This window comes from Chionomys nivalis, chromosome 1 (assembly GCF_950005125.1).
Source record: "Chionomys nivalis chromosome 1, mChiNiv1.1, whole genome shotgun sequence".
NCBI lineage: Eukaryota > Metazoa > Chordata > Mammalia > Rodentia > Cricetidae > Chionomys > Chionomys nivalis.
Genome location: NC_080086.1, coordinates 1,350,510 through 1,377,291, shown reverse-complemented (window position 1 = coordinate 1,377,291; position 26,782 = coordinate 1,350,510). Strand labels below are relative to the sequence as shown.

At 45.5% G+C, this 26,782-nt stretch overlaps 1 protein-coding gene across 1 annotated transcript; it reads right to left on the bottom strand.

Annotated features, from left to right (window-relative positions):
* Positions 1 to 2,080: 2,080 nt before the first annotated feature.
* On the bottom strand, positions 2,081 to 26,180 carry Sinhcaf (SIN3-HDAC complex associated factor). Its single transcript, XM_057776407.1, has 6 exons — positions 26,016 to 26,180; positions 12,272 to 12,418; positions 10,217 to 10,316; positions 8,606 to 8,732; positions 6,322 to 6,472; positions 2,081 to 4,060 (listed from the first exon to the last, which is right to left on the bottom strand). The coding sequence occupies exons 2-6, from the start codon at positions 12,397 to 12,399 to the stop codon at positions 3,901 to 3,903; spliced, it is 666 nt and encodes a 221-aa protein (XP_057632390.1). The 5' UTR covers positions 12,400 to 12,418; positions 26,016 to 26,180; the 3' UTR covers positions 2,081 to 3,900.
* Between the last annotated feature and the right edge of the window lie 602 nt (positions 26,181 to 26,782).

Below are 26,782 nucleotides of genomic sequence, written 5' to 3'. Positions count from 1 at the left end.
TAAAGCAAGCAAGCAAGCAAACATGAACCAGAGGTGGGGTTTTATCCACATCACACTCTTTACACTTCCCCTCAGCTGCTAAAGAGGCCTTGCGGTATTTTTTAAAAGATTTAACTCTGTGTGCATTGGTAATTTTGCCTGTGTGAGGGTGCCAGATCCCTTGGGAGTGGAGTTGCAATCATGAACTGCCATGTGGGTGCTAGGAATTGAACTTGGGTCCACTGGAAGAGCAGCCACTGCTTCACCACTGAGCCATCTCTCCAAGTTTAAATTAACTTTGGTTGTGATTTGAAGGAGAATGGCTCAGGTCTTGGGACTGGGCTTTGCGGCTTCAAAAACCCACCCATCCTTTCTCCTCCTCTTGATTAAATCTCCACTTCACGGCTGTCTCAACATGTCAGTTCTCAGCTACCAGTCCAGCATCACGCATGCCTGCTGCCATGCTCCCCACAATGGTCATGGACTTACCTTCTGAAACTGTAAGCAAGCCCCCAATTAAGTTGCCCTGGTCATGTGTCTCTTCACATTAAAGTAACTAAGACAACTTCTCAGAATGTTTAATCATTGCCTAAAATCACTTGGCTCACAATAGGTGTTTCATAACAGATCTATTTTGTCTGTCAAACAAAAGAGCAGCATTATAGATCAAGAGTCTCATAATCTAAATTTAGAGCCTCACCTTTAAAATATTAGGATTTAGGTATGGTAGATCAGTTTGCCAATTTCACAAACCTATCTGGGACTCTTCACGCCTCTGTGGTGGTTTGAACAAAAATGGCCCTATAGGTTCATGTATTTGAGTGCTTGGTTCCCAGTTTGGTCAACTGTCGTGTGCCTTGGGGTTTCAAATGCCCAGGCTTGCTTGTGTCTCTCTCTGCCCATTGTCTACTGATAAATATGTAAAGCTCCCAATTACTTGGGGAGCATCACCACCACAACGGACTAACCCTCTGAAACTATCAGCAAGCTCCCAGTTGCCTTGCTCAGTGTCTCTGCACAGCAATAGAACAATAATTAAGATAGCCTTAATAAGAGCGCCTGGTAGACGAGTCCGTAGGATTAATGTTAGAGGGCCTAGCCCACTGAGGACCCAGCCACGACTGAGCTGCAGAGCAAGGCATGAAAAGCAAGCAGTAAGCAGTTTTCCTCTATGGCCCCTTCTTCAGTTCCTGCTTCCAGGTTTCTACGCTAACATTCAGACCCTTGACACACTAAAGACAGAAGTAAACAGTCTAAGCTGGGCGGTGGTGGCGCACACCTTTAATCCTAGCACGTTAGGAGGCAGAGGCAGGCAGATCTCAGGCCAGCCTGGTCTACAAAGCAAGTTCCAGGACAGCCAGAGCTGCAACGAGAAACTCTCTATCTGAAAAAAACAAAAGGAAGTAAAAAAATGGGAATGTGGTATTCTGTAGTATCATCTGAGAAGCAGGTTCTGTATATAAAAGCACTCTGACCCTTGGCACACTAAGGACAGAGGGAAATGGTCTAGACTATGATACAGTAACTCCAGAGACTGTCAGCCTTGGCAGCAAATACCCTTACTACCTATCTAACCTACCAGCTTGGATATATAACTCACAAAAATACTGCTTAAAGCTTCTATATGCACTTTGAGCTCCCCATAATTCTGTAAAATTCTGTAAAGTTGTTTTATACAAGAGCCAGGTCTGACTCTTCCCACAGATAATTAAATCTTAGCATGGACATCCTAGTACTGTGGACATTCCATTCAAGTTAAAACCAAGACATGAAATGAAGTTCTCCGCATGTCAACTGTAATATCCATTTATTCTTCATTCCCCACCCCAGTTCATCAAAATAAACTTACATCATGTTCCCATAAAGAAAATCTTATATTTTATGTACATGGGATATTTTTGTCTGCCACTAACTGTGTGTTTGCCTGGTCCCCAAGAGTACAGATGTTTTTGAGGTGTCATATGTGTGGTCCTGGGAACCCAACGCGGGTCTTCTGCAAGACCAGTCAGTGTTCTTAACAACCGAGCGATCTCTCTAGGCCCTGAAAAACACTCTCATCAGAGACCTTTAAAATAAAACCAGAGAACAGCTCCTTTTATTTTCTAGTAAGACTAAATTTATTCAATACCCTAGAGTAAAAGTTTTGATTATAAGTATCCAACAGTATAAAAAGTACAAAACAGATCTGTAGATTTCTAATATATTAATACAAAGTGCATGACTACATACAGTACATCCTACGGCAGAGAGTGGAGGGGAGAAGACTGTGGTTGAGGTCTAGTAATAAATAAATAAATACAGAAGTAGAGATGATCCATCAAAGTATATTCTACCACCAATACTGCAGCCAAAATGTACAAAAGAAACATCCCGCGTCGAAGCAACGCGGGAGAATGGTAACGGCTGGACTCTGTACTACACCAAGGGCTGTGGAGAACCAACCCACTCACTGGGCAGTCTGTGCATGTGGTGGCTTGTACTAGGTAGGTTTTTCCAAAAAGGAAGAGACACACAAAATGTAAAAACTATAAAACTATAGGATGCCACAAACGGTGGCCCTCCCCGTTGTGAAACACCAACAGACTCTTAAAAATCCAGTTTTTAGAATAATCATGAGCGACAGAATACTAAGGCAGCCACACACCCCTCCCTCTAGGAGAGGTCCGAAATGGCACTATTTTTCCTGAACTTTGAAAAGAGGCGGTCGGACAACTTCAGTCTGGCTCAGCTGAGCGCCCTCATTGAGATCTCCACACGAGGAGCTCCATTCAACTATCTTGATGTTCAGAAGCCCAACTCCAAGAAGCCGACCCAATCCAACCAACCAACTTAGCCTCAACACACAACTCTTTTCTTCTAATCAAATTTTAAATAGAGGGAGAAAAACAGTAAGACAAAACCCAAAACCCTAATAGTTATGACAAGGCAAAGAGCTACTCTATAGATAAAAAAAAAACCTCCACAAAAGGTCAACTGAGGTAATCCAGAGCTAGAACTGAATCGTGCGGATCTCAGTGAATCCCAGACAGCTGTGGAACACCAAGGTCAATTATTTACACACTGCAAGCCCTCTAAGAAATGTGCCCCGAGCAGCATCCACTGTGCCCCACGCATCCCCAGGACTTACACATTCTGTTTAAGTAGTTTATAACCACATGTTCTCTACCGCATGGTGATGCTTTGGTACTATCCCTATAGGACCTTGCTCATCCTACAGGCTGGCCTTCCCCAGAAGGAGCTCTGGTTCTGTTTTATAAGATTCACATAAAGTCTTTCATCAAATATGACGAGGGGAGGCGACTCGGTGCTGCCTGTGTGTGTTCAGAGATTGCTTCCTCCTTCAAGCTATCTGCAGAAAGCTCAGTCTGTCCTGCTTAGTCATCAGTAGTATGGGTCTGAATCATCAGAGCCTTGGCAACACCTTAGCATCGAAAAACTCTTAACTACCTCTAGGGGGCAGGTCGTGCTACTGAGTTATGACAAATCATCATGAGGGAAAACAAGTGTAGCCAGCCATTTAAAAATGCCCCAACCACTGCCTCTCCACAGAAAGACTAAAAACTACATATGGTTTATCACACACAAATCCCATCTCTGTCCCCTGAAATTCCCCTACTTCCATTCATTAGAGGGGATTAAAAAAAAAAAAAAAGACTTTAAAGAGCACTTACAGCAGCATTCAGCTTTCCTATGAAATACCCAGCATCTTAAATATTATGTACACTTCTTTCTTGTAGTAAGCTAGAAACTGGCTTCAAAGTTTGTTGGATGGGGGGATGGGTAACCCATGAAACTATTCTAGAAAAATGTCTTTTGGCAGAATAGCAGGTATCCAAGTTAAAAATAGGAGGGTCAGTTTGTTGCTTTGTGGTCTTTTCAAAGTTTAAATTCGCTCTTTGTTCCCTTCTACATGAACCTCAGTCACCACTCCTGAGTGGAGATGGGCAGAGGCGCCGGCCCCTGCTCCTCGGGTTTCTCAGCAGCTGCCTTCTTACTGCTGCAGCAGGGCTTGAAGAGATGCGTGTCGATGAGGACCTCCCCAAAGCGGCCCTTGTAGATGATCCCACAGCAAATCTTCTGTCTAAAACAAAGGAAAACAAGACATTACGAGCTGGCGTTTTTACAACTCAAGTTGTCAAGTTTACTCACCGAGCCACCCTTCTGACTTTCTTTTATACACTCTCTTTGGTCACTCTTTGTAGCGACTCCTCTACTCTGGTTCTCTGCCTATTTCCTTGACTCCCTTTATTTCTATGCTGACCAATAGAATTTACGTGCATTATTGACCTTAGATACTCAGATTATTTACAAAAAACAATCCTGCTCAATCTACCTCTATACACTGCTCTAAAAGCAGTGACCATTCACCCATACACCCTGACGTGGAACGCAGCTCAACACGGGTATCTTCCCCAACAGTACCTCACCTAGAGTCCACACCAATCTGGAGACTAGCTGGACAGCACAGCCTTGGGATCCTATCTCTGCCTCCTAGATCAGCCTCAAGCTCACAGTTATGTTCCTTAGCATGTTCCAATTTATATTATACTTTCACTTCCATTTATATGGGTTGGTTTCTACTATTTTGTTTTGCTGGATGGAACTTTCCTCTGTCTTACCTTGTATAGAATATGCTTTATTTTGCTAGAGTCTTTATTTATCCATCTTTTCGGTGTTGCTATCACCATGATCACTAATTTGGGTTCTAGTATTTCTTTCTGTTTAGGGCCGGGCTAGGTATGGACTGAACCTAGGTCCTTACACATTAATTCGGGAACCTATGCCCAGCCCTATTCTACATGACTTCACTTTTTCTGTTCTACCTATATTTACCATTTTCTATATGGGTTAACATGCTAACTGGACATGTCTGCTGGCTTTAGTCACATCACAGGAGTCTAGTGACCTCAGTAGAGTTAGTATCAGCAAGGCAAGGACACTTTAAATCCATCATCATCTTTACTACCACAGACTTAAAGGTTAACAAGTAATTAACCCTCTCCCTCTATTTTATTATTACTTATGTATATATGTGTGTATGTGTTCCTGCGTGTAGAGGTGCTCACTGAGGCCATAAAATGTCAAATCTCCTAGAACTGGAACTAGAGGCAGTAGAGAGTTCCACACACCAGGATGCTGGGAGCTCAAACAGGGTCCTCTCCAAGAGCACCAACTGCTCTTAATTGAAAAGTGTTCAACCACCAACCTCTCTAGCTCCTCTTCATTTTTAAACTTCACAATTACTCTTTTTTTTTGGGGGGGGGGGTCTAATTACGTAACCCAGAGTTGCCTCAAACCCACGCTTAGCTGCAGTCAACTGTCTTATGCACTTGTTCATAAGGTATTTTTCAGTAAATACAGGTTTATATTGGGTCTCTCTCCCTCCTCTCCTTCCCCCAACCCTCGGTTTTTTAAGACAGGGTTTCTCTGTGTAGCCCTGGCTGTCCTGGAACTTGCTCGGTGAGCCAGGCTGGCCTCGAACTCAGAGATCCACCTGCCTCTGTGCCTCTGTATCACAAGTGCTGGGATTAAAGACCACACCTGGCTCAGAGGTAGTATTTCCTAGCCAACTGAAGACCTTAATATGCTGGTTTCTAGCTTGCTTTATGTTTGTTTCAAAGAATTCATCTTTATGTGCTGGTTGTTCCTGTGAAAGCAGTGTATTTTCTCTGCACAGTTCTACACTGTCCTTCATATTGTATAGTTTTAGGTACAGGAAATGTGTTAACTGTTTTCTGTGTCCCAGGGATACTACTTTTCCTTTAAAAACACTCTCCCCTTCCCAATTATTGTCTCTTCTTGCTCTCTGGCCACATGCCCACATCTGAACTGGTCCAAGTGTCCCTGTCACCATGACAGTTTTGACTGCCAACCTGAGGTGGGAAACCATGCCCACTGTAGGCGGTGCTGACCCTAGAGAATCTGGCTAAGCACGAGCACATATGGATTCATGTCCTTTTCTCTGCTCTGCCGTGGCCAGTTCTCCAGTTTTTATTACTGTGACTTCCCCATGGTGACAGACGCTGTAACCTGAACTGACTGAGAGCTAAAATAAACCCTTTCCCCTCATGTGTTTTATCATCACAGCAAGCAGAAATGAAACCAAGACACCTATTAATGGAACTTAAGAGACTTTAACCACTTACCCTTTTTTTTAGTGGTAACTCTCAAAACAGCTAGTCTTAATCAATGTAAATTTGAGTCTTACACCCAAGGTCTGCTCAATGCTCAATTCCTGCTCACCCGACTTCCAGATAACCACCAGTTATCTGTCAAATATGTTCAACCGCTCTACACACGGTACGCCACAGGCAGCGGTGGAGATGGGTTGGTTGCTTTTACCTTTTCCAGTAGGTAAGGTCTAAGAAGGAAAACACTGGAGTCCGGTTAGAGCTGGACGCCATCTCTGTATCTGAGCCGTCGTCTGACTGGTTACTGTAGCAGGGAGACTGGGCAGGGGAGGCACTTGAGGTGGTGCTGTGAGCATCCGAATCTGCAACAAAGACGGAAGACATTCGAGTCTCATCGTGTGCAAAGTCCAGGTGCTGCTCTACTTCTCTAAATGGGAAAATAACCTCAGGAATAAAGGTGATTTACTATCCTAGAGCTACACCAGCATATGTCTGCACCATGTATGTAAAAGCCAGAAAATAAAGCCACGCGTGCTGACACACACCCTTTCTCCCAGCATTCAGGAGGCAGAGGCACACATTTCTGTGGGGTCAATTTCTGAGTTTGAGGATACCTTGGTCAACACTATGATTTTCCAGGATGGACAGAGAAAGGTAAAGACCCAATATCACACACACACACACACACACAAAAAAAAAAGCCAGAAAATACACCTTTCGGTTGATGGTCACTATGCTGCAGCACTGAATATCACAACCACCACTTAAAATTGTTATCTACAGACACAGATAGAATAGTCCTCTAATCCAGAGAACAATTAATTGATTTTTTGTTTGTTTTTGTTTTTGTTTTTTTTTTTTTTTTTTTTTTTTTTGGTTTTTCGAGACAGGGTTTCTCTGTGGTTTTGGAGCCTGTCCTGGAACTAGCTCTTGTAGACCAGGCTGGCCTAGAACTCACAGAGATCCGCCTGCCTCTGCCTCCCAAATGCTGGAATTAAAGGCATGCGCCACCACCACCCGGCCCGGCAATTAATTGGTATTTATTAAACAGCAAAGCTTTAGTTCAAATGTGTGTGCATGCACACATGTACATACAACCTTGGAGACCAGAGGTTATCTGACACCCTGGAGCTGGAGTCAGAGGTAGCTATGAGCTACCAGATAAGGGTGCTTGATGGGTACCAAGGTCTTTACGTGCTGAGCCATCTCCCCAGCCTCACTGAAACATTTTCCTGGAGTCCAGCAGTGAAGTGCTTCCCTGGCACAGAGCCTTGAGCTTGAGCTCTGGCATTACAAGGAAAATAAAAGCTTACGAATATAAGGATCTTACAAGTTCCTCTTAAAAACGCTTACATACATAATGTAAAATTAAACATCTCAATTAAGTATCATGTGCTATTAGTATGCTAATTCACTTTAATAAATAGTATTTAACTTCCTAAAGAAAAAAATCTTCAGGAGTAATCTAGCAGGATGTTTAAACTTCCCAGGAACATCAGCAAACAGCTTCTATGTGAGGGTGGTCACTATCCCAAATGCTCAGTGGTTTTGAACCATTTGAAATTTCAGTGTGTACTACTTTTACATTTAAAAGCTACAATATCCTCAGATTTAATCTACAACTTTCGGACACCAAGACACATAACAACTACATGGAGTGAAGAACTGAAATTGTCAAGTCTTCATCGGTAAGGATCACTTAGGCACCAACAAGACAGGTGGGCAACAAGCAAAGCCCCAGGCTTCTTTGAACCAGAACCCCCAAACACTTAGGAATCGTCATTTATCTTTATTGTAGTAGTGACTCGTTTACTAAATGAGTAAAAAGACAACAACCTGGCCATTCTATCTGCTGTGAATAACCACATTTTTACTATGAAATACTCTTGGTTTTGCCTGGTATGTGTTTCACCCATGATATGTGAAAATCAGGCTGGCATCTTTCCCGAGGCAGGGTCTCTCACTGAACCTGTCACCTCGTTCCAGGGATCCCCTATCTCTGAATCTTTTGTGCTGTGATCACAGGCAGGCATGTCTGCCCAGTTTTTGGTTGTTGCTGGATTTATCTGTGTATGTATACAGGCACACACATGTCACGTGCACATGCAGAAGTCAGAGGACAATTTGTGGAGTTGGTTCTCTGCTAACACACTGGTCCTGGAGATCAGGGCTGGGCAGCAACTGCCTTTCCAGATGAGCTCCCCTGCAGGCCTCCACCCAGCTTTTATGTGGGTGCTAGGATCCGACAAGCCCTCACGTCTCGGCAGCAAGCTCTTTATCCACTCTAAGATCTCCCAAGCCCCTTTAGTTACTCTAAGCTATCAAAATCAGAGTCTATTTCACAGAATTAAGAACATATTCACCAAGTCAAAAGTACCTTCCAAAGGCCAAGACTCAAAAACAGGAAATGGACCACCCCAGTACTTATTAGACAGTAAGCAGGAAATGGATTCACACATACTGTAAACCGGTCAAAAATAAAACACTGAACTCACTGTGGCGTTTAAACTCCTTCTGCAGTTTACTGATCTGGTTGCTTTTCATCCTGTTTCCAGACAGAGTTTTCACTTTCTTTGGTTTCAATGTTGTCTTCAGACTGGGTCCTGCCCTTGCATCTACCACCTGGAAGGAAGCACTGAATATTTAATACCATTTAGGCCCACACTTACTCAAGAACCAGTTTATACCAGTGTTTGAGGGTTTGCGTGAACCTTTACCTGTCACATGACAAAGAATAAGCACTACTTATGACCGCATGCTAAGCCCTGAATTTACTGACCACAGCATTTCCTCTCCCCTGTCTAGCATGGCCTTCAACACAGAAGATTGTCATCACCTTCAAACATCACAACTGTGATTTCCTCGGGTAAGCTATTCAAGAAAAACTTCTTTACGTATTAAGGTAACAGGTCCCTAAGAAACCTATTGCAGCAATTTAACATTATCAATGGACAGTACTGTGCTGGGTAAAGAAAAATGTCCATTTAAGCAAAATATTCTATGCAATTTAAATTTCATAAACCTTGGCCAGAGATGGTGGCTCACACCTGTAACCCTGGTGCTTGAGAGGCAGGGTAGTCAAAACAGAAGGTCAAAGTTGTCTTCTGCCATAGCTGGGGCTACGTGAGACTTTGTCTTAATAAAGCAAAAGCCAAAACAAATATCTGAAAAGCTAGCATTATTAAAGAATTTAACAAAACTGCAGACGAGGGGATGTTGAGTAGCACAGGTTAACGTAGCTCCAACACCCTAGTTCCACCTCCAGCACCAAAAATTAAAAAGCGCTAGGGGCTGGAGAAATGGTACAGTGGTTAGAAGCCCTTGATGCTGTTGCAGAAAAGTGAGCTCAGGTCACAGCATCCACCTGTCGGCTCAGCACTCAGTAACCAGTACCAGGGGACCCAATGCATGCGGCACACATACATAAACGTGGACAAAACACACAAAATTTTAAAAATAAAATAAATACATCTTTCAAAAATAACATTAAGAAGTGCTGCTCAGATCATCTCAATTAAATGGGGGGGGGGGCGCGCCTAGCATTCACATCAGACACAGCTCACAGCTGCCTGCAACTTCAGCTCCAAAGGCTCCAACAGCCCACCTCTGGTACACTCACAGAGTAATAATTAAAAAAAAAAAAACAAATAGATCTAACTAAATATATATTACGTGATTCTAGTGACAGGGGCAATAAAGTAAAAAGGGTTAACAGAACTCACACCAACACCGCTGACCTAATCACAGCCTACACAACAGTATCCACCTTGTATTTTGTTTTATAGGCACTACCTCATTCAGGTCCCGGAGTAGCTCTGTGGATAGCTGACAGCTTTGTAGCCAGAAGCCTACAAGTAGTAAGCAGTAAACACAAAACACAAGACTAAACTTACGCGCTCACGAGTTCAAAGCAACATGTCATTCTAAGGAGTGAAGAGGATCTACGTGTAACATAAGGATATTGTCAACATCCCGGGAAATGCCACACCAGGCTAGTGCTTTTCTTTATTCTTGTAGTCTTTTCTATCTTAGTGATACAGAACTTCCTAAATTGGGAGTGCTGACGCTAATGTTATTTTAGCAGAGGCAGAAAAAGACCAACTAACGTGATTCCAGTTTTTTTTCGATCCCGCCGGCAACTTCTTCCATCTTTTCACAAGCAGCACACAGGCATTGCAGATGTCTCCTGAGCGAGTCTCGTGCAACCTGACGCGAAAACAGAGCATTATCTCACTTTCCACTCATGAGGCTTCAGATGTGGATACGTCTCTTGGAGAAAAATACATCTGTTTATGGCTCATAGATGTGATTTCTGACTACCCTAACACCATCTATTCCGCTGTTCCTCTAGTGCATCTCAGATATGAAACTAATGCCCCAGTAAGGCCTACACCCATGTGCATACACACAGGCAGTACTATTGTAAAAGAAATTCTTTTCTTACTTTTAACCTTTGTGTTTTATTTATTAGTCACCCCTGGCTGCCCTAGAACTCAATTTGTAGATTGGTCTGACCTTATACTCATAGAGATCTGCCCGTCTCTGTCTCTAGAGTGCTGGGATTAAAGAAACGCATCAGGGCTCTTAAAAAATAAAAGGAGGGAGGGAGGGGAGGGAGGGAGAGAGGAGCCTATGTAGATGAAGTTGGAAGAGAAATATGACAGGGAATGGTGGAAAGGAATGATCAAAACACACTCACAAACACACACATACACATGAAATTTTCAATTCTAAGAAACCATTAGCTTCTAGAGACCCAGTCAATCAATGCATTCCATTTAAAAGTCTCTTTTAAGCCAAGTATAGTGGTGCATGTCTTTAATTCCAGCACTTGGGAGGCAAGGGCAAGTGGGTCTCTGTGAGGTCAAAGCCAGCCTGGTCTAGACATAGTAAGTTCCAGGACAACCAAAGCTACAAAGTGAGAGCGGAAGGAGGGAGGGAGGGAGAGAAAGAGAGAAAGAAAGAGGGAGGAGGGAGGGAGGGAGGGAGGAGGGAGGGAGGGAGGGAGGGAGGGAGGGATTGAGAGATTTAATGTTTACATGTATCCGTGTGTACCATGTGTATGCCTGATGCCAGAGATTAGGATTTCCACCAGGGTCCCTGCAAGAGCAGCAAGTATTCTTAACTGCTGAGCCATTCCTTCAGCCCCAAGATTTAAAACTGAAGAGTACCAAGTATGAGCTGTGGTGATGCGAACCTACAATCTCAGCATTCAGGAGGTAGGGGCAGCAGGGCTACTATGAGAAACATGGGCTAGCATGATACACACTCTTTAAAAACACACAGGAGGTCAGGTATAACACACACACCTTCAATCCCAGTAGTCAAGAACTTACCTACACAGCAAGCTCACCCAGTTCTCATCTATAAGTAGAAAGGTGGAAAGAGGAGACTCTCTGGAAGTTCACAGGCCAGCTAGCCTGGCCTAAGAAGCAAGGAATAAATAGAACTATCTGTAAGGCAAGGATCAACACCAAGGTTGCCCGGCCCAGCATGAATCACAGTACATACAAGCACTCAAATGTTCACATTCAAACAGTGGTGATGCACGCCTTTAATCCCAGCACTCAGGAGGCGGGCAGAGGCCAGCCTGGTCTACAGAGAAGCCCTGTATGGAAAACTAAGTGCACATGCAATCAAGCAAAATCAATCTCATGCAAATGCGCGCTCTCTCAAGCGTACTATCGTCTATCATAGGAAGTGGTTCAACATTAAATATTTTATTTCATCCAGATATCCATTGGAAAGATACCCCGGTAGCATTCCCTGGTAAATTTCAGGACAGAATATTAAGTATAATGCTATCATCCTTCTCAGCAAGTCAAAATGTAACTCTATTATGTATAAACACAAGGTAGAAACAGCACTGGAGGCCCACTATTGGTAAGAGAATAAGGATACATTTTGAAAATTTACTTATACATCCTACAGTTAAGAACAAACGGGTTTGTCTAATTGGAACCATAAAAGACTTCACAACTAATTAGGCAGAGTAAGCTGTCAGGATTGACTCATTTTAAGGACATGGAATCCTCACTAACCCAGATATTAGAAAATTGGTGATTTTAAAGATTAGCACATTGTTCCCGTTGCTTTGCGTGGAAATATTTCCACACACTTTGACTATTTTCCCTCTAAGAACGGAACATAACTACTCTTACCCAAAACAGCTCTGGAAGTCCTTTTCGTAGCGTTTGCTGTCCGTGAACCGAGAACTGGAGGACTTGGCTCTGCAGATACAGCAGCCCTCTATACTTCGGTACATCTTTGGCTTGTGAAAACCAAACATCTTCTCTTCTGGGCAATAGCTGTAAAGACAAGGAGATTGACACAGCTTTTGTGAGGGCAAAGACAAGAAACCATGCAAGGACTTCCCTCTGCTCCGTCCACCGTACCCCCAAGTCAAACAAACTAGAAGGGCTCCCCAGACCTGCTACTCCATAGTACCAGGGCCAGGACACAGAACACGCAGAAATGCCTGGTTAGCTGGGAGGTACCCACTACCTCCTTTGTTTCTCCTGGCAAATATTCTGGAAAGAGGACAGAATCTTTCTTAAATTACACACCCTATCAACTCACTATACCACATCCTCAAGGAACATGGCCCCCATCAGCATATCAAAGTCCATTCTGGGCTCTAGGGTCCCTCAGCATCACAAATACTTGTTTCACCCTAGCCCTTCTCACCTCCTTTACCCTAAGCTCCCTCCAGCTCAAGGTTTTCCCTCCCCCAACTACTCATCCTTATAGCTGAGCTTTGCTCTCTCTATTCTCCCTATCTCTGCTTATTCTCCCTTCTCTTACAGAACCCTGGCCATGCCCAGTTTGCTGGCCATGTTCAATCTACCTTCTCCCTCTGCTCTGGACTCTTCCAGATGCCTCTGGCTGTTCTCTCATATCCACATAAAACCCTTAATCATAGAATGGAGCGGTCAGTGGCACTTCCTTTCACTGTGCCTCCTCGCATACACACGCCATTAAGAATGTGACTAAAACTTTATAACAATGTTGGTATCTTGTGCCTTTGTATTATTAATGCAACTCCGCCCTAGGAAAGTTGTATGCATTCACCAAGATACAAGAAACTCCACGCATCAACTGTGCTCTATGGAAACGGGGGTTAAATGGGAAATTTATCACCTTGAGCTGAAAGGAAGATATGAAAATCACAGAAACCCAATCTTAGAGTCTAGAAATGATGTCCATGCACTAATGAGTGGAATTAACTCCTCTGGTCAAAATCCCAATACTAAGGAAGGTAAAATCTATCTTTAGGTTGGAGGCCAGTGAGACTCCTCATCTAAGTCAACTTCACCAGATCTGGATTAGGGGACACAAAAGGCAATGAATGATGGGTATGAAGGCCCATGCCTGCAATCTCAGCAGCATTAGGGAGACTGAGGCAGGACTGCCACGGGTTCAAGGTCAGCTTGATCTGCCAAGTGGAGGGAAAATAAACACGGAAACTTAAACCTCAATGGACCAACCACAGGAGGTGTACACCCAACTATCAATTACCACAAAACATCATGCAAAGAAAGAAAAAACATACCATTCTCTTTGCACATACAATGCTGGAATTTATAACCATAGACCATGCTTATATATGTTGTTTTAGAAGTAAATATGAGCAATGAGGTTTTCCTCCTGCCCTGTCACTAGTTCATGTCTGGCCTGAGCCCAGTGCTGTTCAGTGGCCCACAGCAGAGTACAGAGGTTCACAGGTAACCAAATATCCAGAGGCATGTGTATCTTGGGTTTGTTTTTGCTTTGGAGACAGGGTTTCTCTGAGTAGCCCTGGTTGTCCTGGAACTCACTCTGTAGTCCAGGCTGGCTTTGAACTCAGAGAACCGCCTGTCTCTGCCTGTGTCACCACATCCAGCTAAATAGGCAACTGTTAATCCAGTGTTTCTTGGTGTTTTCTTTGTACAGGAAGCAGACAAAGATAGATGAATAAATAAGGCCACTAACACACTTTTCAATTACTAAGTCTGAACTAACAGTTACCTGCAAAAACTGTTAAGACAGAAAAACAAAGTAGCTGGACCATTAGAAGCGAGAAAAGTACTCTACATAATACAAAAACCCTGAAGAACGAGACTTAAGATGAGGCTTTTTCTTTGAACCTGAACTCACAGGAAAATTTAAAGAAAATGGCCTCCCAAGCAAATGGTCATGCCACATTAGCCAAAACATTATCAAATGACAAGACTCAAGAAAGCAGCCGTGTATATTCCTGTTTGTTCTCCAAACACCCTTGCCATCAAGGTTAAAAGTCCACAGTTCCTCTTACAATCATCAATAGCGCTAGGAAACTTCAGCCTCTTCGAGCAAGGACAAAGGAAGTACACAACAAAGCTCCAAGCTGGCAGTGTACAAACTCTACCCCCACCACACCAAAACTACAGGGCACCCACACAGTCTAAGCTGGGAGGCTAGCTGCCTTCAAGACTGGATTTGCCAAGAAGCCAGTCTGGTTCACTTGCCACACTGACAAACTGTGAAGAAACGCTATGGCCAGTACTGAACTGTGAGGACAGACACAAAAGCCACCCATCGGCCCATCAAGACTTTCCTGTGGGCTGGCTTTGCCTTGAACAAGGGAGGGGTGGGAGCAGAAACCCAGGGTCCAGCCAGTGCTGTGAAAAACAAAGCAAGCATCCAAGTTGTCTCTTACTGGATGACCACCACTTAGCCTTTAAATCCCCTTCCTAGCTCCCCTATGCCCTTAAGATGAACCGTGGAATCTGCAGTAAACCACAGGGGTGTTCATTGCTCTCCTTGCGTACAGCGGCCTCCTTAAGTAGTGGCTTGGTTTTTTGTTTTGTTTTGTTTTGTTTTTCAAGACAGGGTTTCTCTGTTGCTTTGAAGCCTGTCCTGGAACTAGCTCTTGTATACCAAGCTGGCCTTGAACTCACAGAGATCAGCCTGCCTCTGCCTCCTGACTGTTGGGATTAAAGGCGTGCGCCACCACCGCCCGGCTAAGTGGTGGTTTGTACTTAACCACTTTAAGATTTGGGGAGCCCTGAGAACTAACTGAACATATTTTCATAAGATCTGTGGAGTCACTTATGTTCAAACCAAAACATCCTATCAGTCTCTGTAGTGAAGCCAGACAGACACAGCACAGCCCCACCTCAAATAAGGTTATATCTGAGAAAGGTGGTGGGTAAATCTGGCAGTTTGGTTGTGATTTTGACATTTCTAGTATTTCAAGCAACCTGGTAGCTGTTTTCTTCTTTCCAAGTCCCGCCTTTGTAAAACAGCAGGTAGTTCCTCTGGAACTGCCCACTTGCTCAAACAGCTTGGTCAGCTATGGTCTTATCTGTACTCCGAGCGTTCTCACCACACCATTGTGCAAAGGCAATCACCTGCCTCCTGACTGAGGGTTAAGTCCACTGCAGGTCAGCAGAACAGACACCGCACAATCTCATCTGTAAGAGTGTGTCTGGGGGACAGGAGAAAATTGAAGTTAAGAAGGACTCAAAACTGTAATTTATTTCCTGAAGTTATAGACAGTGGTGGCGACGACAAACTAAGTACCTAAAACCACAGAACTACAAGCCTAATAGTAAATCTTACGGCACACAAATCGCATCTGAAAGTCATAAATGCATGGAGAACAAACAGAAACCACAAGCTATGATTTCAATTTATTCCACAATAAATAGTTAACAGTAATAATGTATCCATTCAACACACACATGCCTTCTTACAACTTCCTTGTATAAATATCTATTATTATAGGATGAGTCGCTATAAATACTATGCTCAATAAATAAAAAAAAAAAATCAAACAACAAAGCAAGCCAATCTCCCATATGAAAGGTAAGGGCTGAGTTGGAGTGATGGCTCAGGACCTCTTGTTCTCAGCATTCAGGAGGGTGGGCTCATAACCACCTATAATTTCTGCTCCAAGGGGCCTCCACTACACACTCATGTGCACAGCACCTCCCTACACACACTTTGTGGCTACAGCATTTAGAGCGCAGAAGCAGAATGATGCTCAAGCTCAAGCTCAATATCACCATACACAGAGAGTCCTGAGCTACGTGAGATCCTCCACAAAGTAAGAGGGGCTGGAGAGATGGCTCAGCAGTTCAATTCCTAGCGCTTACATGGTGGCACACAATCTTCTTTAACTCCAGTTCCAGAAGAGCAAACACCCTCCCTTGGTCTCTTTAGGTACCAGGCACACACGTGGGGCGTAGACAACACACACACACACACACACACAAAAACATAATAAAAACAAGAAAAAGCATCTTTTCTGTTCACCTTCACTGGTGTCTCAAATAATAAAACACAGGAAGGCTCAGCGTCTGGGGAAAGGGTCAAAAGCAACATCGCATCCAGTCACAAAGATGGTAAAAAGCAGTCCCTGAAACAGGTCAAGGCTTTCAAGCAGAAACAAAGAGAAGGAAAAGCAAAAAACAAGGAGGCAGGTTAGTACCCAGCCCCCCTCCAGCCATAGGTAAAATTATGAAAAATAGTCAAAAGTAAGCTGTTATTTGCACCAGACACGGTGAACCAATCCCACTTTTAAATATACGGATTCTGTCTACAGCTACAATAAAGTAATATGCCGGAGCCTATTGTGCACTGCAAAACACTTTCATTTTAGGTCATAAAATAAGTATAAATTATATAGAAAATAATGGTGTCCCTCTAGAGAATGCAAACATGAAACTGACTTTTGCTTTATTCTCTTCTACAAGCTACCTATTCTTAACCACGAGCACCACAACCCAAATGTTATTATTACCCCTTCATTCACCTCAAGAACCCAAAAGGCAGAGAGCTAGAGTAAATTTCTTAAAAACCCAACAGACGGAGCTGGGCCGTGGTGGCACATGCCTTTAATATCAGTGCTTGGGAGGCAGATACAGAGGGAGGAGGGAGGATTTATCAATTTTAAGCCAGCCTGGTCTACAAGAGTTCCAGGACAGCCAGAACTACACAGAGAAACCCTGTCTAGAAAAATAAAATAAAATAAAATAAAATAAACAACAAACAAAGCAAACAAAGCAGACGGGAAGATACCTGCCTGTTAGACAACCCACCCTACTGCCAGATACCACAGGACAGCAGAACAACTTGTGTAGAGTAACAAAACAGCTATGGACAAAACAAACGGACCCAAGGAAAAAATCCAAAGACAACTTTCAAAACAGAAAAGGAGAATGGGAAAGACAACATAAAAACCCACTGGTGACCACATGGTATGGGGATCCCCAAGTTGCTGCAACTGGAAACACGGGCTCTTTAGTCAACTCTGTGCTCTAACCAGCTGTGCCCACAGAAACCAAGTGTAACTGGAGCGACACCCTTCACAAAGGGCAACAGAAGAAGCGTTTGTTTCTCACACTGCTAGGCCACTTGGCTGCAGAATTCACCAACAATGGAACACATTGCATCAGTGCCTCGGGAAAGCAGGAGAGCAACAGACTAACATTGTTTCCTCCCTCTTCTTCTAGGTATCTGCATTAAAGCTTTCAAATTTACTTCAACACTTTTAAAGTGATGGATTTTAATTTGCCTGGAAGCTGAGTATGAGGTTGCAGACCCCACTTGTTTGCGGAGAGCTCCAAACACGTACTCCATCTCTAAGAAGCCATATGCCTCAGCATTTTCAACTGCGGTTGAACTTGGCAGAGCCTAAAACTCACTTTGTAAGAAAGGGGTCCAAACTCATTAAAAAAAAAAAAAAAAAGTCTTCCACTAAGACAGCACAGGTTAAAAATTAAGTCACAAACCCAGGCCTCTGGAATTTAGATGGTATTCAAAAACAAAAAAAGCTAGTTCTGCCCATTTCCGCAACATAAAGGGAAAAATAACTGTACCACCTAATTCTAGATTAAGAGAGATGTAGGAAGGGCCAGGATCTTTGTAAGCTTTAAGAGGCAATTATGACTCGGGAGGCAGAGGCAGGCGGATCTCTGTGAGTTCGAGGCCAGCCTGGTCTAGAAGAGCTAGTTCCAGGACAGGAACCAAAAGCCACGGAGAAACCCTATCTCGAAAAATCCAAAAAAAAAAAAAGAGGCAATTATGTCACAGAATTTATTTAACCATACAGTAAATGGTAAAAAGTTATCTACCAGTTCTTCACAATTAAGAAATTACTGGGCGTTGGGGGCTAGAGAAATGGCTCAGTGGTTAGGGGCACTTGCTGCTCTTCCAGAGGAAAACTTCCACAGGTACTTGTACTCATGTGCACATACCCAAATGCATAAACACGCTTAGACATAAATAAAAATCTTTTTAGAAAAAGAGAAAAACATGGTGGCACACACCTTTAATCTCAGAACTCAGACAGAGGTAGGCCAGCCTGATCTACATTATGAGTCCAAGGACAGCCAGGACTACAGACAAACCATGCTCCGAAAAAAAACAAAAAATTGCTCCTAATTCTAAGGGCTCTTTGATAACATTAAAGTGAAATCTCACTTCTTGCCAAGTATATGAAAATACCAGGGTACATTTTTTTTTCTTGAATGTGATTAAGACCTGCACATTACTGAAACAAACTTTTACAGTCCCAGATATATATCTTAGGAATTCAACTGAGTGTTTTCTACTCAGTTGAAAAGTGAAACTTATTGGGTGGGGAGTGTCATAAGGAAGATTGTAAGTAATCCACTCTTAACAAAAATGCTAAGTAGGGATAACAGGCAGGCAGGCAGGCAGACAGACAGACAGACAGACAGACACACACACACACACACACCAGACTCAAACTTCAGAAACATTCCTAAACTTCGATGTCATCTTAAAATAAGGCTAAATCCCAACTCTCAAATATTTCACACCAACACACTGGACAGGATGGAACTGCATCCAGTAAGCTACACCTCTAAATGACAGTTTTGTTTTAACGCCAGCTCTTCTCTCTCTTTCACTCACCCTCAACATTTCATTTTCCCATTAGTTTTGGGCTAGTCCACTCTCAGGAAATTCTCCAACATCCCCGACCTGAACCAGTTTCTTCCTTTTGCTCTGGAGAACAATCCAGCCAAGTGACTACCAAACCATTCTAACCTTTAAATGTCCCACACAGGTGATATTATTATTGCCCCTTCAAATCTGTTGTTCAGTCTCTGCTTCCTTGGTTATGATCCACAGCAAGACAAAATTCTGATCTCTTACGCTCTCTCTGTAGCCCTCCCATATAATCTCATAGAGGTCCTTATGCTGTCTCCCTTACCTCCTGTACCTGTCTTTGTAAGGACTGACTTCTCAAAGGGGGTTATCTTCCTACAGCCCAAATATTAACCATCCATCCAGGGTACCAACTCTGGCTGCAGGCTAAGCTCTGAACTCCTTGGCAAGAAATTCAAAGCTTTTTGGGATCTAGCCCTGCCTACCAGCTGCTCACAATTTTAATACTGTATTCAAGGAGGGCCAAATCAGCTCCTATAACTAGCCACTCCAGCGCTCGGGCTGGTGTTTCTGTCTGAGATGGCTTCCTTTCCATCCCTCACCCAGGGAAGTTTACTCACAAAACTTCCATGTCTTTACTCTCTTAAAATGTATTTAAATTGTATTCATGTGTATCTACATGTGTGAACACATTCTGTGTGGGAACCCAGGGAGGCCTTAGAAGGGAGTATTTCTGGATCCCCATGGAGGAGCTGGAGTTGCGGCTGAATGCAGGCCCTCTGGAATCTCAAGTGCACTTAACTTGAGTCATCTCTCTAGCCCCTCATCATTTCAATATTGTTTTGGTTTTTGAGACAAGGTTTCTCTGTGTAGCCCTGGCAGTTCTTGAACTCAGATCCACCTGTCTCTGCCTCCTAGTTGTTGGGATTAAAGGTGTGCGCCACCACTGCTCAGATTAATTTATTGTTTGGCAGCAGAGTTGCATGCCTAGGACGACCCTGAACTCAATTATAATGGAAGATGACCTCAAACTCTTTTTTTTTTTGTTTTGTTTTGTTTTGTTTTTTCAAGACAGGGTTTCTCTGTGGCTTTGGAGCCTGTCCTGACCTCAAACTCTTAATACTCCTGCTTATATCTCTCAGCCACAGGGATTACATGCCTGAGCCACAATGTCCAGCTCTTACCTATCAAACACACTTGCCTGTGTACTGCATTGTCTTCTCTGTTCAGCAGTAAACCTGACAGGACACACTCTTGCAGTACACCCAAGCACTAACTCTACACACGGGCATCTGCTTGCTACCAACAAAGTAGAATAGCAAAGATGAACTTAAGGGCAGAGACTGAAAAGCAACCACCATAAGGAAAATTTAAAAAAAGAGAAAGACTGTGGACATGGTTCAGCACTTTTGATCACTTTTGATCACCCTAGGTTCGATTTCTAGCACCCACACGGCAGCTCACAACCGTCTATTAACTCCACCAGGCACACACCTGGTGCACATACACACACACACACATGTAAAACATGTAGACACACAAAACAAATGAACATCTTCAAGTTTTCAAAAGTAATTTTTCCTTAATATTTAAATTTTTAAAGACTTGCAAAAAATGTAAACCAAATGAATTGCTAAGATTATTAATGGTAAACAACCTTCGTAACAAATAGCAGGAAGATATTTCATGCTTATTTCAAGAGGAGAGCAACTAAGAGAAATGAGTCTCACAACTGCTCCAATCAATCAAACTTATAACAGAACGAAACAAAATACACAACTAGAAATGAATTATTTTAGCTCAGGTTTCAACTCTTGTGCTAGAACAAAACATCTGTAATAGCAAGTATCTGTGGCCTGTGACCTTTGTATTCCTGGTGGACAAAGACAGCCTCCTCACCTGGAAAACAAATGCCTTTCTTTTTGGACTAGATGTTTGGATTTATTCCTACACTACCAAAATTCTTCATATTTCTAAGAACCCAATTCTTACTTAGTATTTCCAATTTAAATCTGCAAAGAATCCAAAGTGCAGGGACACCCAGGGAAGGGCTGTAGAGAAATCAGGAACAAAGTGGTGACATTTACTAGGTATTCACCGGACTTTTTGATGTAAAATGGTTGAATCAGATCTGGAAGGACAAACAGAAGTTGAGGGCAGTGTCTTCCCAGAACTAGTTTCTGGTGGTGGGGGAAGGGACCAAGCACCCACTTTTCCCACTCAGCACTAACTGCTTCTCTCGGCAAAGCATCTGACCTAAACTTCAGCATCACCACCATCTGTATGATACTTACTACCCACATAGCGGTCATTGTCAACACAGATGTCAGTGCCATTACCACACATGAAAAAACTGGACAAAGTGAACCAAAGGATTGCTGCTTCCCACTGTAGGCATTCTTTTCCTACAGGGTCTCTCTGGGTAGCCCTGGCTGCCCTGGAGCTGTATGAATAGCCCAGGCTGGCCTCAAACTCACAGATATCCTTCCTGCAAGCCTCTGCCTAAGTGCTGGGATTAAATATTTATTTATTTTTTTTTTTTTTTTTGGTTTTTCGAGACAGGGTTTCTCTGTGGTTTTGGAGCCTGTCCTGGAACTAGCTCTTGTAGACCAGGCTGGTCTCGAACTCACAGAGATCCGCCTGCCTCTGCCTCCCGAGTGCTGGGATTAAAGGCGTGCGCCACCACCGCCCGGCTGGGATTAAATATTTAAAAGGTGCATTCGGCCCCCATCCTAGGCATTTTTTAATCCCAGAAACTTCTGGATGTGTTACCTTTCTTCCCAGTCTTACCATCTCTGGTTGGGGGAGGGGGATGATTTTTTTTTAATTGTTTTTTTGGGAGTTGAAAGATGGCTCAAATGTTTAAATGATTTGTTATAAACTATGTGTATTATGTCCATGTGGTGTTTGCACAAGTGTGAGGGTGCCCAAAGAGGCTGCCAGGAGAGACCATTGGATCTCTTGAAGCTTGCGACAGGTGGACGCGGACCACCTCGCATGGGTGCTGGGATCCCAATTCAGGCCTTCAGTTAGAGCAGCAAGCCAGCCAACTCTACGGCCAAGAGGACATAGTTCTACAGCAGCAGCTATGGGACTTGCCATGGAAAGTTAACTGTTCTCAAAGCAAGCAGCCTTAGGAAGCTGACTTAAGATTTTTCCATTGAGGTTAGCTCTTCCAAGAGACCCCGGTTCAAGTCACAGCATCCCCCAAGGCAGCTCACAATGGTATGCATCTGTTCCAGGGGGGCAGGACCCTCACAGACATACACGCAGGCAAAATGACAAAGCACATAAAAATAAGAAGTCTTTGTAAAGAAAAAAAGAATTTTTTTTTCCCTTTTAAATGTTTATTTCAGCCGGATGGTGGTGGCACACGCCTTTAATCCTAGCACTCAGGAGACAGAGGCAGGCAGATCTGAGTTCGAGGCCAGCCGGATCTACAGAGAATTCCAGGACAACACAGCAAATGCCCCCCCCCAGGGGTTAGTTATTTTATAGTTGTGGAGGCAGCACAGTGGCACAACACTTATACAGCATGTATTATACATGGGGTTCAAAACACAAGCATAGCAAGTTTTGGGGGTGGGTGTTTAAAACACGGCTACTGCCAGGCAGTGGTGGCACAAGCCTTTAATCTCAGCACTCAGGAGGCAGAGGCAGGTGGATCTCTGTGAATTCTAGAGGCCAGCCTGGTCTACAGTACAGGCTCCAAAGCTACAGCAAAACCCTGTCTCAAAAGACGGAAAACAGGGCTAGCAAGTTGTCTCAGCCAATAAAGCCTGACCACCTACCTGAATTTGATCCCTAAACTATTGTGGTGGAGATACCCACCTCCTCCAAGTAGCCTTCTGGCCTCAAGCATGCAGATACAAATAAATGCATAAATGCTCTTTAAAATCTCCAACCACCCACAAAAACAACACAAGAAGGGAGTCAAGGCCTTGCTTTTATTTTTCTCTTAACTCATTAAAGTCTCTTTTACAGACATCATTCGATTACAAGAACAAAAACATTTAGTTCTACATGGTGTGTTGACTTTCCTAGTCTTTCCACTTACAGTAAGTAGTCTATGAAATACCAAAACAAAACAAAAGAAAAAAACAGATCAAATGTTTGCAAAGTGTCCCAGGAGTCACCCAAAAGAAAGTTAAGGCCATAACATCCAAGGCTTTTCATTTTCTTGATGTGCTTTCTCTAGTCACTTAGGGGGAAAAAAGCACCCCAAGATGGGTTACCTTTCAGTATTGTTAACTTGGTCAACCAAAACGTGAAAGGAATGTGTTTCCCTAATAACAAAACAATAAACAGGAAAGAACTGATTTCAATTTGTGTGGTGGCAATGTGTTTCTCTAATAACAAAACAATAAGCAGGAAAAAAACTGATTTCAATTTGTATAGCGCACGTGGGGCAAAGCATTTAACGTTATTTCCCAGTCAATGCCACACCTAGATGCTAACAAAGTCACTGAGACACAGGAGAAATCAGGAAAGCAGCAGCAGATACCGCGTTGGCGATGTCTAGACTGCAGGCAAACCCCAAATACCAAAGAAGCATCCATGTGTCAAACCAGCATAATTTTTGAGCTATGCCTGGAGCCACATACCAAAAAAGTTAGGTTGAAAAAAAAGTCTAAGAGGGGTAACTCGAAGGTCAACCCAGTTCCCAGGGGCTGTCAAGCTAGCAAGGGCTTCATAGCTACTCCAGCTCCAGCGCCTCCTCCCAGCATTGACAGACCCGACTCCCCAATTCAGAAGCCCTCAAGGTCATCTCTGAGAACTGTGTGTCCTGTATTTCTCAATGCCAAAACACAAAACATCCTCCGAATCATCCCTTGAATACTTGATATGCTTCTAGGCTTTGCCGACTCCAAAGCGAATCCCAGACCTTCTCTTAGAGTGGGCAATTTAAACGTGTTCGGTTTTGCCGTACAGATCACTAAAAATTATTTTCAAGTCTGGCAAACTTCAGTTCAAAAGCAGGTGCTTTCGGTACACTGCTAATAACAAGCTGCACGTCTATCTCTTACTAAAAGAAGGCAAAAGTTGCCTGAATCTTTACAAAACATGGGGCGACATAGGAGGAGAAGAGCCTACAAGGAAGGAACTCCTAACATGGGTGCGGGAGGTGTGGGGGTGGTCGGTGAGCGTCAGTCTCCGCAGTCATCCATCACCTGCAGTAACGCAAGGTGAGAATAAAATAAAAACAAGAGGCGGGCTGGGGTGCTGGTCACCAGAACACAGTGCACCGCGTCTGAAAGCCGCCCTGCCAAACCTGCCCTGCGCTTCGCCGCTCGCCCCACGTGTAAACACACAAAGGCGGCACGGCACGCACCCCTAGTTCCTCAGCCGCCACTTCCCGGAGCCCAGAAACTTCCGCGCGTGTTGTCGGAGGTCCGGGGGCAGGGCGGACCTCCACTCCACGAAGGAGTGCGGAGCGCGGGGCTGCCGGGCCCCACGCGCCCCCCGCCGCCCTCACCTGCGCGGAACAACGGCCCGCGCGCCCCGCCGGCGCCGCCCGAAGGCCGCGCCTCCGCTCCCGGGCCGCTCCGCACGCTCGGCCTGACGTAATTCAAACATGGCAACAGTTCCACTTCAAAGGCGGATGCACGGACCTCCCAGACGCGGCCTCCGTGCCTCCTCGGAGCTCGGGCCACGCGTGCGCCCCGCCGAGCCGCGCTCCGTCGCGCCGCATCGGTGACCCGCGGGGCCGGGGCGCCCCCACGGACACAGGCTCGCCCGTTGCACCGCCGCTGAAGTTTCCGAGAGGACCCGAGGGACAAAAGCCGCCCCGCGCCCCGCCCGGCCCGCGCCGCTCGGGCACACGCGGCCCTTTGTTGTCCGGCGGCGTCGGGGCGACGGGGACCCCGCGCGCGAGGTCCCCGGGAGAGCTCGGGTGCCCTCGGCCGCCGGCCCCCGGGGCCAAACTTTTGCCGAGTACTCCATCAGGAACGCCCGGAGCTACCCCGCCGCGCGCACGCCGCGAGTTGGCGACTTTCGCTGTGCTTTGGAAACTGGCAAGACGCCATCACCAGGAAACCACATTGTCCTGCTCCTTACAGCCCCGACGGCGACCGCAGTCCGAGGCTCACGGCGAGTCGGACACTCGGGACGCAGACCGGCCGTGGCCCCGAGCACGTGGCTTGTCAGGTGGAGCCCACACACACGCGCACACACACAAAAAGAAAGGAAAAAGAGTTGGGTGCCTCCTGCAGCGGACTGTGCCGCCGCCTTCATCCGAACGACTCGGCTCCGCGCGCGGGCCACGGTTTCCCCCCTCGCGTGACGCCCGCACCCACGCTACAGGTGACCAGACCGGCGGCGAACTTCGGGGCTGCCGAGACCGCTGGCGCCGGCCCGAGTGCAAGGGACCGCGTGCTGCGCGCTCATTGTCGCAGACGCGTCCCTGCGGACTTGGCCAACAACGCCACGCCGCGTGCGTCGCGCAGCCCCGGCGCTGGCCCTCGCCGGCTGTCCTTAGCCCCGCGTGGCCGCCGGCTCCAGGCGGCGGCAAGTTGAAGTTTCCGAGCTCTGGCTTTGTTGTGCACCCGCGTGCAAAGCCATCGCGAGCGCCGCGGGAGTGCAACACGCGGGTGGCTCCGCGGCGCACGAGACCACGGCCGGAGCCCACACGGGCTCCGCGACCCCGACTCGGCTCTCTGGGTCGGTGGGGAGGGACACTACTACTGAGAAAAGTCATTGTCACCTTCAGCGTGGATGCAACTCCGCCGCTGCCTGTTCGTTTCCACGCTGCACTCACTTTCCCCACACCCTGACTTTCGGTTTACCTCCAATACCCTCCCCAATTAAGACGCGCACATCCAACACCTCTGTACAAAGGAATCCGGAGTACGCGGAGCACGAGGACAGCGCTCCACGCAATGCCATCTCCAAGACAAAACTTCCTGTGTGTTTGTGTATGGGAAGGACGGAGGGAGGCGGGGGAGGTAAAGGGAGGAAAGAAAAATCGCAGAAAAAGCGGAGCCTCGCAGTCAGTTTTGCACCACTGTCCCGGCTAGAATCACTCACCTTCCACGCGCAGCAGCGTCCCCACGGTGCGGATTGCACCAGGCCAACCCCCTGCAAGCACTCCCTCCGCCTGCGCCGAGTCCAGAAAGATTGTCTCCTGCAGTTCTTCAGTTGCTACCGCGGACGGAGGTGTAGATTCCGCTTTCGCTCTGCGCACGCGCGACTCCCAGGGACCAAATTCTCTTGAATCGAGCCTATTTGCATACGGGCGCGTGCGCGCCGCGGGCTGGGCGGGGAGAGGGCAGGGCGTCCGCGCGCGCTCCCGCGGCCTCTATTGTCCTTTTATGGGGAGAAGCAGCGCGGCGCGGGAAACGCGGCGGCCCCGCAGGGACGGGGGGGGCGGGGTCTGACTATTACGCAAAGTCACGTAAACAAACGCCCCGGGGAGGGAGGAGACGTGTGGGGGTGTGGCAGGGCGCGAAAGGCGTAAAGGTGAGCGGTTCTTCCTCAGCAACCGCACCCGTTTAGGACGCTGCAGAACTCAGAAAGTTCTGGAAGGGACTTTTGCAGCATCCGCGCACCAATGCTGTTTCTAGTTTGAGGTGGCAGAGAGGGTTGTCTTGGAAACATCCACTTAGATTCTCCTATCTTCACCTTTCCTAAATTCTATTTGCAGGTGAGCTTTCCATTTCGTCTTTAAATCTTTAAGGGCCTGGCTGAGTATTTATTTACAAGACCACTTAAAGACAATTGACTTCTGCAGATTCACTTCCCCACACCCCATGCACACACACAAAACAAGATGTCAGTTCTCCAGCAGAGATTTC

Excerpts from the sequence above, each read along its gene's own strand:
- Sinhcaf (XM_057776407.1), bottom strand. The coding sequence starts at position 12,399 with ATGTTTGGTTTTCACAAGCCAAAGATGTACCGAAGTATAGAGGGCTGC. Across the intron at positions 8,733-10,216 it reads CGAAAAAAAACTGGAATCAC|GTGGTAGATGCAAGGGCAGG; the intron begins GTTAGTTGGTCT and ends GCTTCCTTCCAG. Across the intron at positions 4,061-6,321 it reads GACCTTACCTACTGGAAAAG|ACAGAAGATTTGCTGTGGGA; the intron begins GTAAAAGCAACC and ends CCTTTGTTTTAG.